This window comes from Manis pentadactyla, chromosome 4, assembly GCF_030020395.1.
Source record: "Manis pentadactyla isolate mManPen7 chromosome 4, mManPen7.hap1, whole genome shotgun sequence".
Taxonomy (NCBI): domain Eukaryota; kingdom Metazoa; phylum Chordata; class Mammalia; order Pholidota; family Manidae; genus Manis; species Manis pentadactyla.
The window spans coordinates 49273876-49286743 of record NC_080022.1 but is presented as its reverse complement, the minus strand read 5'-3'; the positions used below and the strand labels follow the sequence as shown (position 1 = coordinate 49286743).

The 12868-nt window shown below is 39.0% G+C and overlaps 1 protein-coding gene across 2 annotated transcripts in view; it reads left to right on the top strand.

Annotated features, from left to right (window-relative positions):
• C4H1orf87 (chromosome 4 C1orf87 homolog) overlaps positions 1–12868 on the top strand; it is a 70494-nt gene that overhangs the window by 45283 nt on the left and 12343 nt on the right. For both annotated transcript variants that reach the window (XM_057500252.1, XM_036911242.2), the window contains one exon: positions 6971–7035. In XM_057500252.1, the coding sequence (XP_057356235.1) occupies positions 6971–7035 (65 nt within the window). The remainder of the gene's footprint in view (positions 1–6970; positions 7036–12868) is intronic.

The following is a 12868-nucleotide window of genomic DNA, read 5'->3' as shown; positions in this document are numbered from 1 at the left end:
AATTATTATCCCTGTTCTTGGCCAGGAACATGGAAGTCAGAATTAGCATTTAATGCTTTTGTGTGAGTTTGCAATAAATGGTAATTAAGGAGGGCAGAGAGAGAACAGGAGGCAAACTAATACTCTAAAATTGTATTGGCAAAATTAAATGCTTCAAACCCAGTTTAAAACACAGACACACAAGCCAAATTCTGTTGGGGGAGGGGATAAATAAAATGAAGCCGCTATGGAAGCTTTGTAAATAGAATGGAGCAATTGACACAGCCACAAGTAGGACTTATCATGCACATCTGGCCCATTATTGAGAGTGCAATTAGGTTGAAAAGGACTGGTTTGATAATCCTATGAACAACCAGAGGATTTTAGGAGATAAAGGAAACATGAGGTGTCTGATTCAACAATTACTTTTTAACAGGAATGGGAAAATTGTTAGGCAGTAAGCTATTAGAGACCCATTGGTTGAGTCTTGGAAACTGGACCTGGCTTTTAACAGTTGACTCTTTCCAATCTTCTCTTCTAGGAGCCTATAATTCACATGAGGTATGAATTATACAAATAAGAATAAGAATACTGGTAATAAGGTTATTATTATTAACAGCCAACATTATTTAGTGCTTACTATTCCAGGCAGTGTTCTAAATGCTTTATAAAATTAACTCTTTTAATCTTTGCAAGTGCCCCATGAGGTAGGTACCATTATTTTTCAGATGAGGAAACACAAAGCACAGAGGCACAGAGAGGCTAGCACCAATATGTAATTGATAAAGGAATTGATCAATAAAGATAAGTCAAATGCAGGCTCTCTAGCTTCAGGGTCTAGGCTCTTAATACACTATGTGAACTCTCCTACAAGTCCCATGAAACTCAGAGACTCATAGGATGGTGGCTGGGTACAGGGGCTTCAGACAACTTGCCTGAGTTCCATGTCTGGCTCCACCCTTGGGCTTGTGCTGAACACAGTTCTGGATTTGAGGAGCTCCATATCTCCTGTCTTCTACTCTAGAACCCAGGAGAGGTGTAGGATACAGATACAAGTGAGGAGGTTTTTAAGCCCCAGAGGCAAGCATGATGCAAAGAAACCCAGGGTTTCAAGGTAACTTCTCCTCACTGGTTTAGCACCTCCACTAACCCTTCAGCCCCATCCATGCAGGAAAACAGCATGAGCTCCAGAGTCACACGGACCCAGCTAGAAATCCTGGCTGTGAAGTGCACTGGCTTGGAGAATTTGGCAAGTAACCAGTTTCTCTTAATCTTAATTTTTTCATCTGTCAAAAGGAAAGAGGAAACTCTTCTCTAGATTTGAGGTTATTGCCTATGTATCAGGGAAGAGCTATGTTTCTCACAGTTAACTGGAAGGGAAGAAAAATACAACTTTAGGCAATATGATCAAGAAGATGAAAGCACAGGTAGATGGTGGAGTTGAATCAGCATCCCATCAGCAGGGTTAAGTAACAAAACCAAAATAACTTTCTGACTCGAGAACATAGGGATTAATACATGTGCACCTCAGATGTCCCAGGTATGCGGCTAGAGGCTCTACATGATTTATTTCATACTCCCACCACCCCATGAGTTGTTTTTTTATACCCACTTCATAAATGGTAAACTGAGGTTCTGAGACCTTAATGTAAACTATTCCAAAAGTTGGGCTTCTTTGCATTGTTTCACCTTTTATGAGCTGAATTACATTTCCCCAAATTCATTTGAAACCCTAACCCCCAGTACTTCAGACTATGACTATATTTGGAGATAAGGCCTTTTAAGTAGTATTAAACTAAAATGAGGCCATTGGCGTATACCCTAATCCAATCTGCCTGGTGTCCTTAAAAGAACAGGAAATTTGGACGCACAAAGGGGAACCAAGGATGGATTTACACAGAGAAAACACTATGTGAGGACACAGCGTGAAGGCAGTTGTCTAAAAGCCAAGGACAGAAGCCTCAGTAGAAGTCAAACAAATCTACCAACACCTTGATCTTGCACTGCTAGCCTACAGAACTGCGAGAAATGACTGTTGTTTAAACCACCCAATCTGTGGTACTTTGTAACAGCAGACCCGAGCAAACTATACAGCCCCCTAAAGGATAACAGTCTCCTCGTATTCTCCTTTCTACCTCCTTCTTCTAGCATATTTTGTACCCGTTCAGCTGGAGTAAAAGATTACAGGATTCTCAAGGGAAAAGCTATAATGATTAAACTCCTCAAACCATGGGACATAACCTATGGTTCTAGCAGTCTGAACAGAGCTGGCTCTTTAGCACTATTCTATACTGTGTCTCCGATGAGTTTGGTGGGATCTGTAGGAATTAACCACATGATAGATGGAGAATAGTGTTTAAGAGAGAAAAGGACCAGTATGTTCCAAGACAAAAAAAGCAAACAAAAGCGTAGCAAGTCCACTGCTCCTTATGGCTGGAGCATGCATTTCACAAGGTGGAAGAAGATAATGGGCTTGGGAATTAAGGCCCAGCACACCTTTGATTTAAGCCTGCATGAAGCTTATAGAGAAATATGTCACCTGTCATTAACTTCATCAATATTACCAGGGTGTTTTTATGAGATAGCCCACATTATGTGTGTTTCGTGTGTTTTTGTCTTGCTTTTGTTTTGATTTGTTTTGATATATGAGACTTTTTATATAAAATGTCACCTGCTTAAAAGCCTGTGATTAAAATTAAAATTAAATGAACAAATAAAGAGGCAAAACCCATATGCTATCAAAATCTAATAGGCACTCTAGTGTCAGACTCTAAAAGGAATCTCCATTAACTATAAATAAACGTAATCTGGGAATATCAATGAGTTAACACCCAAGTGTTACCCTGCCTACCCATAAGTAGTACAGAACACAGAAGGTATTTTGTCCCCTCACCACAGCTTTCCCCCTAAGGTGGAGGCCCCATGTCTTAACCAACCAGAAGATAATGCAGGTGCCTCTTTCTGTAGCCACCTGAGTACCGTCCACCCTCTCCTTCCCCCACTCATGACACACATGTACACTCACCCACATACTGCTTTTCTATACCTATGCAGACAGCACAACTCCCAGGAATGACAAAGCAGAAAGGGAGGGTGAGGAAGGCAAGAAGGGGACACACTGGTGGTGGTGTTTCCATCTGGTGCAGCATAATTCCTAAAAATAAAGTTGTGTGGGTTGGAGCAGACAGGAGGAGATCCCTGGTAATCGTATATGCTGAGGAGTGTATTGATTACGACTACTACAGCAACTTAGTGTCTGATATCCAACAGGCGTGATGAGAAGATGCCACCTCTGAGGTTGTCCCACTTGAGGGGCACCAGGCATTGGTGGGAGTTGTCACTCAACCCCTCAACCACAGGGCTAAATGAGCCAAGGGAAATCTACACATCTCATCTGTTGGGTTGTGCTGAATGGGAAGACTTTCTCACCTGACACTGGGTAAAGAGAAAAATCCCAATACAGTAGGCCTAATTTTTAAAAATACTGCGGAACATGGAGAGAGAATCAGAACCCTACAGACTCCAAATAACAACATGTTTCTGAAGATGACTTACTATAGAAACTAGAAAACATTTTGAAAACCACTGACATTCTCTATAGGATATAAGAAGCCCTGTCCTCTGTTGAAATGAACTGGAAAGTAATAAGCATAATTAGATTAAAAGGCTATTAAAAAGAAATTTAAAAGTCACTAAAGTGAACAGAAGAAATTGGAAAGAACTTGGTGAACTATGGACAGTTTCAAGGAAACCAAAACATCTACAGCAGAATTAAGAAGTAATCAGGATTATAACTATGTGTGGTGATGGTGTTAACTAGACTTATTGTGATCATTTTGCAATATATACATGTATTGAATCATTATGTTGTACATCTGAAACTAATGTTATATATAAATTACATCTCAATGAAAAAGTATGAGACAATCAAAGAAATTTGACTATTGCTAGATACTTGATGATCCTAAGATATTTATGTAGAGTTTTTAGGTCAATAATCCTTTCCTATGAAGGGCCAGATAGTAAATGTTTTAGCCTTTGTAGGTCTACATGCTGTTGCAACTACTCAGTTATGTCACTATAGCCTGAAATCAGCCATAAATAACATATAACAAGTGTTGGCTGTGTTCCAGTAATATATTATTCACAAAAAAAGAGGTAACCAGAAATCCATAAAAAAGGAAAATTAACACTACAGAAAATCTAATACAGAATGTCAAACTTGAGAAGTTTCCAGAAAATCTAGAGAAAAAGAACAGAGAAGAAAATGAAAGAGGATAGTAGATACAATAAAATAAGAGTAGAGGTTGGACCTAAGAGGCCTTGGTATTGAGGAGTAAGAAGCTAGAAAAATCGGACAAAAGTAAAAACTAAAGTCACAACTGAAAAAACTTTGCAGAATGCGAAAAAATTTAAAAATATAACCTTTGTGTACAAATTGAAAGGGATCACGGTAATCTAAGCTGAATTAAGAAAAAATGTATCCATGACTATCCTGACAAAACTTTTCTGTTACAGAGACAAATAAAATTATTTAAGGGTCCAGGCCAAAAGTGAAATAAAACAAAAACAAAGCAAAAAAATTATAAATGGATCCAAATCAGTCTGACCTCAAACTTCTGCAAAAATAAATATCAGAAGACACGGGGCCATATTCATGGAATTCCATAGGGGAAAATGTGTAACTGAAATCAAGTTATGTTACATTCATTGTAAGGCCATGTAGTACAAGGTTAAGGGTATAGGATTTGGAGTCAGACTGCCAGGGTTTATATCAGGGCTGCCCTGTCAGTCATTATGTCCTTGGGCACATCATTTACATGTCTCCTAGGATGGTTGCCTCAGTTAAATGAGACAATGTACACAAGGACTCAGAATGCCCACTAAAAGCCATTTTAACTTAATAAAGTCAGCTGAAGTTAGAATTAGAATTTGATCAGCCTGAATCTAGAATCAAGCTCTCCGCTCTTGTCCTCCAGTCCTGGCCTCTCTGACTCAGCTTTGGAAGTTTGCACCTGCTTCTGTGACTAACATTACGGTGCCTGGTATGGGGGGACCAGAACACATCTCACATTTAAGTTGTCAGTGGCTCTTTGAAGGTCCTAAGGTAATGTAAAGGATATGGAAGAAAGGAAATATTTTATTAGAAGGGTCTTAAGGATTCATTGGTCACATAAGTCCTATACACCATCTAAATCAGTCAGTGTCCTTGCTGGATACTCAGTCTCCTCTCCCTTCTATGAGCAGTATTCAAGAAGGGACAAGAGAGATCCTGGTGCCATTTTGTCCAGAGGCTTTAACTCATATTTGGTAACTCTTAACAGCTCTAAAAAATAAATGTTTTACAATGTGGAAATATCAATGAATTGGGTTTTTGTTGTCACATTGTTGTTGTTTTTCAAAGGGTCAGAAGATGCTGTAAGCAAAAGCCTGGCCTTCCTAAGGAGAGGGAACTTCAGGAAATGTAGAAGGCAGGAGATACTTCTATTGCAGCTCATTTCCTGTTCTGTGCTAATATCAGATCTTTGTATTATTATTAATATTTACTGAGAATGCTACTTCTCCAACTTTCTTTTCCCTGCCTAGCCCTTCAGCACCTGATATAGTCACCAGCCTACATGGCTTGTGGTTCTGGACACATACGCTTTGTCTATTCTTGTGCCCAGAGTGACATGAAGATCTGGAGGCCATTTTTCTGATTCTGTTACCATGTACAGGAAGATTTTTATGAAGTACAATAGAAAATACTAGTTATATATCTAATGAGTCACTTATTTAAAAAGAACAAAATCACATGACATTAGAACACTTCTTGAAAATCCAGGACATATATCTCACAATTCTTTATATTTGCTTGACTTCTGGTGGGGAAGGAGACACCAGTTGTGTTTGTTTGCTAGCAACAGAAGTTGCCATTTGTTACATAAACAAAAAAGTGTTTTAAAAGGATATCTTGAAAGGATATTTTGTGTGGAGTTACACACAAAATTAAGGGAAAATGGAACTTCAAGGAGAACCAGAACCACAAATAAATGAGAGATGCAGAGACACAGAGGGTGGGAGAGAGGGAGGCAAGGAAGGAGGGGGGGACACAGAAAGTGATAGATAGATTGAGACTAATTAGACGAGGTGGGTCACGACATTGGCTAGAGATTGGTAAAGGACATTGATTGAAGGCCATTATCTCAGAGAAGAACATATTTATATATAATTGTAGGATGGATGCTAGGAAAGCAAATAAAAGTGATTTTTTACTACCAAAGCATTCCTAAAGCACTTGTAAGCTTTAAATGACTCCCTGATTGTCACATGCACACATATTGCTCAAGGCAATTTCTGCTTGGGGACTTCACTAAATATTGTCTACTTAGCACCCATTTATATTCCCTTCTATGTTCTTTCCTGTGTTGCAATACTTAACATACTTGGGAAGGGTAAAAACCAATCGAAAACTCCCTTGACACCAAGGTTCTGGAATTGACTTAAGTTCCATCACAGAGATGAAATCGCATGAACTTTGAAAGACAGAAAGGGTGGGGAATGAAGACAGGGGTGTGATAAGTCTTTTTTTTCCTGCAGTAGTAGCAACTTCATATCCTGGCAGGCATATTTTTCTAGTGGTAAAAATGTGCTTTGTACTGTCTGTTGCCAACCTCATGGTCAGGGGCAACTGAGACATTAGTCAGGATTTCCTTCGGTTCCCTGGTCTCCACACTACCTCTGCTGAGGCCTGACTCTGAGTCTAGCAGTAAACACCAAGCTCCATTCTACCAGCCCCTGCAATAATTTTGTGAGCACCTAATTTCTTACATGATAGTCCTTTCTATTAGAGACACCCAAAGTAGTTTATTCCCTTCATTGTACCCCGAATGACACAGGCATCAAAGAGCTTCTTCGATGTCACTATCAGTATAAACTTTTAGCTTTATTGCACATTCTTCCAGAGCTTCCTACATTGATCATCAATATTATGTTTCCTTTCCTTGCACAGATGGCAGAATTTTGTGAAGATGTTGAGCAGAGCTTCCTCTGACTTGTCATCTGATTTGCCTCCAGGTGAGTTTGGCTATTTTCTCCCTCAAAAGACCTCCCATTTCCCAGAGCTACTGTTGATGCTGCTGCTTTGCTTTGATGGTCTGCTTACTGGGTTTAATTTCATTGCTCCCAGATATAAATGACTCACCAGTGAACAAAAAAATTAGAGTGAGAATTGCCTTAACGACTATTCTTTTTGGCCGGTTGAGTCATTCTCCAAGATAATTATATCATGAAACATTCTTTAGTGATAGCCCTTCAAGACGAACACAGCACACTTTTGAAGAAACTGATATTAGGAATTAAAATTTAGTTGCACAGTTCCCCAGATCTAAGAATTCCATAGCTAGGTCCTTATCCTAATATAAAAAAAAAAACCTCTCTAAAATGTATATATATATGTATGTGTGTGTGTGTGTGTGTGTGTGTTTAATAAATCAATTATTTTGTAAATTTTTTAAAAATGGACAATGAAAAAATCCTTCAGGGACCATTTAATTGTATTACAGTATATCCAGTTGATAAAATTACATAGCTGTAAAACAACATGGCTAGCCTGACACAGGAAGATTTCTCAGATATTTTATCAATGAAATTATAAAGATGAATTGACAAAATATTCAGTAATTAGCAAGTTTTAAATATGACAAGTTAAGAAATATGCATCGGTATTAATGTACTGTTGCAATTTATTTATTTACTACATCCGTAAGCTGTTTACTGATTACCCTTTCGATTGAAATACAAAGTACTAGGAGTTTGCAGGAAGGGTGGTATTTGCGTGCCAGCAGAAACACAGAAACCTTACTAGGTATTTCAAACAAAGAGAGCTTACAAGGGGCTGGGGGATGGGTTATGTAAGTATCAGAGCAAAAGGAGGGTGGTGAGAATATTCATCTCCTTAGGGCTGCTATAACAAAGTGCCACAAACTGGGTGGCTTAAAATAACAGAAATTTATTGTCTCACAGTTCTGGAGACTAGAAGTCTGAAATCTAGGTGTCAGTAGGGTCTTGCTCCTGAAGGCTCTAGGAAAGAGTCCTTTGCTTTTTCCAGCTTCTGGTGGCCCCAGGCCTTCCTTGGTTTATGGTTGCACAGCTCCAATCTCTGCCTTTCTTTTTACATGAACTTCTTCACCCTGTCTCTTTCGTGTCTATCTAAATCCCCCGCTCCTTTTTCATATAAACACATCACTGTTCATTGGCTTTAGGGATCACCCTAACCCAGAATGACATTATCTTAACTTGTAACCTATAAAAAGACTTTGTTTCCAAGTAAGGTCACATTAACAGATACCAGCAGTACCTGTGCTGAGGGACACAATTTAACCCACGATGGTGAGGTACCCCAGAGAGTCCTAATTGTGGGAAGTAGTTACTATACTTAGGGCTGAAGAAACATGCCTCAGCAGTGTCTAGGAGCTCGTGTTATACACAGCTGGTTCTAGCATCTCCAAGAATATGCCAAGTAGCTGGAGAAAGGATATTGGAGGAAGTGCCGTGCACCTTGTTCTTGCCCCACACAGTTTGAGGCTCAGTCCTTTATGAACATGGTGATGCCTAGATCTGTGGCAGGCAAGCATGTGGTCAGTGCTGACACCACTGAAGGGGTGTCTTGTGCCTATTCATCTGACTTCTGAGTTTTTACATAGGACTTGTACTGAGAATGTTGAAAAACATTACAGCAGGAGGTCTTCCCTGATGATGGATGGATACTGACCAACTCCAAAAACAAGAAGAGAGTACTTCTTCTCTGCCCACATTCTAATCTCCCTCCAAATATTTCCCATTGCTGGAAATTAGCCTGAATTCACTGAAGCCAAGTGAGCAAAGCCAGTGAGTGGTGGGAAATGCCATTATAGATTCCCAGCCCAGGCAATACAGAAAAGAGATAGAAGGGATGCATTAAGAGACAATAGGGTAATATCAATTTAGGGTTCGAGTTTTCATGATGTAGTCTGTAACTTTAAAGAACCCACAATTTTGTTGAAAAGACAAAACAAGTACACATCACAAAATGATAATGAATGTTTAAACCCAACACTACCTTTTTCTAATCTCCAATGGTAACATAGTACACCAGTTTGCTAAGGCTGCCATAACAAAATATCACAGACTGGGTGGCTTAAATAAACAACAGGAATTTATTTTCTCACAGTTCTGGAGGCTGAAAGTTCAAAATCACAGTGTCAGCAGGTTTGGCTTCTCTTGAGGCCTCTCCCCTTGGCTTGCAGATGGCCACCTTCTCACTGTGTCCTCACGTGGCCTTTTCTCTGTGTGCATACATCCCTGGTGGCTCTTTCTATATCCAACCTTCCTCTTTATAAAGACACCAATCAGATTGATAGCCTCATTTAATCACCTCAACTAAATTCTCCTCTTTAAATGTTCTAAGGTTCTAAGGTACAAATTCAACTTATGAATTTGTGTGGGACCCATCAGCCCATAACATATGGCTTAGAAATATGTTCAAAAATACAGGTTTAAGTCTCACTTTTGCAACTAGGTAACCAGCTTATGTTGAAACACTTGTGTTTTCTCTCTGATTCATTTTTCTCCTCTCTAAAATGGACACACAAAAAAAGAAAGAAGTAAAAACCTGACTACTGATCTTATAGGTGGTTGTGAGTCTGACAACCGCACTCTATGGAGCATCAGGATTGTGGTGGTGCTGTTGTTACACTATTGTGATAGCCTATCGCTCACTGAGAAAGTTAATGTCTTGGTATCTTTGCATTTCTGTAGTGCTACAGCTATAATGATTAAATGCTCTTAGGCACTAAGTAGGCAGTTTTATTGGCCTGTTCTCTAGCCCCACAGGTATGTTATGAAAGGAAATACAGTGTTTTATAAAAAATTAAAGATGAATACTCATTTTGGGTGTATAGAAATGTGAATTTTCTCATTCCTGGGGTCCATTTTCACTCAAAGATTCTATGATAACCAGATTAAAATGATTCATTTTTCATGTATGCTGCCTTATATAAACTTTATCTCATTTGGGATAACAAAAATCCTATGAACTTGTTTTTTAATATATATATGATTATAACATAAATACTAAATATCTGTGACTTAGACTAAGGACTAGAATGGACTAGTTTACAGCAGACCAAACCTCATGGCAAGATTGAAGACTAGATAAAATACAAAATAGTATCTCTTTGAATGCTATCACTTAGAATTCAAAATGAACTACCAAAACAGCCAGGGAAGGAAGACCCTTTTGTAGAAGAAGTTAGCATCATATAAAATCTCTAGAATTATTTATACAAAATGTTCAGCATTTAATTAGATGGAATGATCTAGGAATGACACAATGATCAGGAATGACACAAAACAGGACATGGATTTTCAAATAACTGTAATTAATATGCTTAAGAAAATAGATATGATGGAGAATTTCCAACAAATAATTGGAATCAAATGGAATATCTAGAACTGAAAACCACAAAAACTAAACTTTAAAATCTCAATATATGAGTTTCACAGAAGATTGGGTGTAGCTGAAGAGAAATTGATGAAGTGGAATATAGTTCAGTAGGAAATATCCAGATTGAAGCATGAATGAGAAAAGAGGGTGGAATATACAAAAAAGGTGTTTATGCAACATATAGGAAATGGTGTCAATATCTAGCACACATATATTAAAGGTACAGAAGGACAGGAGTTGAAGAATAGAGTTAATGCAATATTTGAAGCAATTATGTCAGAAATTTTCCAAAAGTGATTTAAAAAACCCTCAAATGACAGATCGAACAAATGCTATGAACACCCATGAAGACAAATACAAAAGAGCTTAGACCCCTCCAAACAGGGTATGGTCTCAGATCTACAGTAATATTTCACAAAAATGAAGTATAGCCCCAGTTTTGAATGTCAGCACTGTGGAGTCTGTGTGTGAGAGAGAGGGAGGAGCAGGGCTACAGCATGGCTGCTGATGAAGGAAAAATCAGGGGGGAATGATGGTCACCTCAGAAGTTCATTGATCTCCTCAAACATTCATCTCAAAGACCTATCACTCAAGATAACAGAAAAATGGCTGAAAGTTTAACCTCCTTGTTACTAAGGGGAAAAAATCCATAGTAAATTCCTAGTTAGCACTAACTATATTGAAGGGACAGGAAAGCCAGCTTGGTCTAGAGAACAGAGATTGTGTTTCTGTAACTGAAAAGTCTGCCAGCAGCAAGAACTCTGGTCATGGTTTGATCCAACTCATGTGTCAGAATCAAGGGTCTGATTTCTTTCTGTCTCTGTGCTCTGCTTTGACTGGTGTTGGCATCATCATCATCAGGCTCTACATGGCTCTACATCTGCTGCAGGCACTCCTTCTGCAACAGCAAAATAGCTCTGGTAGCTGGTCATCACAGCCTCACAGCATTCTCCTTTGGGTAGGTCCTGCCAAGGAAAGCACTTTACTAGCTAAGGAGCTATAGAGTATCTCTTCTTTCATCTCAGAGGTTCAGACTGAGTTTTATGGCCATCTTTGAACCAAGACTGATTGGGAGAGGTTGATTCTCTTTAGTTAATCAGAGTCCAAGCTTGGAGTTGGAACAGTGGGTGATTCTTACCAAACCTTGGCACTGGGACAGGGGAGAAGTGGTCCCCACAAAGCAAACTAAAGGTGCCATCACTAGAAGAGGATAATCATCTGAGAAAAAATGCAGAGAATGCCAAAAAAAATCACCTGTAGTCACAGGCATGTTCCATGAGGTCCTTTAGTTTTATGAGTACTTAACCCACTTCACTTCCCTTTTCATCCTGGGCCAGCTAGGCTCTCTTCTCAGCTACTGTTTGAATGCATCAAACACTCCTCCTCTGTCAATGCTCTTGCCCTTGGGATAGATTTCCCTAGAATGCTCTTTTCCCTAGACATACACATGGCTTTCTCCCTTGTTTCTCCCCTCAGGGAATTTATTGAAATGTCACTTCAGAGAGGCCTTTGGTGAATTCCCTATCTAAAGTAGCAACTGCCATTACTTTCTAACCCCATATAATCGGCTTTATTTTTGTTATCACCAATCATCACCACTTGGCATTTTTTTTATGTATGCCCTCGGCACTGGAATGCACATTTCATGAGGAGATTCTGTCTTGCTCATTGTTATATCATAGTAAGCACTGAACAAAGGTTTGTTGAATGAATAAATGAGTTAGAATCCCAGACCTAGCCCTGTCTCTATTGTCTTAAGCAGGTAGCTGAAACCTTCATTGCCTCAATGTCCTTACCTATCAAATGGAGGTAATTTCTACCTCACAGAGTTATTCTTCAGATTAAGTAAGAAAATATATGGAAAATGCCTGACATATAGAGAAATTTAACATGTATTAGTCTCCATCTCACAAAAGCTTCATTCAGTCAGTCCAATAAGGCCAAAAGCCTTTATTTATATCAGTTGTTATCTACCAGGGCTTCACTTTAGAATTACCTAGGGAATTCTTTAGAAGTCCTGAGCCAGGTTGTCACCCTGGAGATTCTGATTTAATTGGTCTGGTGTGACACCGCAGCATTTGTAATTTTTAAAGCCCCCAGGTGGGAGTATATTAGCAGCCAGCATTGAACACCACTTATTTCAAGTCATTAGTCGGGGGGGATGGGAGGACTATTTGTGTAACTATCAGAACCCACTGGAAGCCCTATAAAACCTAGCCCTTCCAACACCTGGAAATCTCTAGAAGCCAGCTTGGCTTATTTCCTCTAATACAAATCTTCAACTGGCAGACTAGACAGATGGTTATTATTTATCCTTCCTGCTGTGCTAGAAAGAAAAAAATTTGCTCTGCCTTGTGTTTCTCAAACAATTTTTACATGTGCAAACCATTACCTTTTTATATGCTTATACGTATTAGGTGGGAG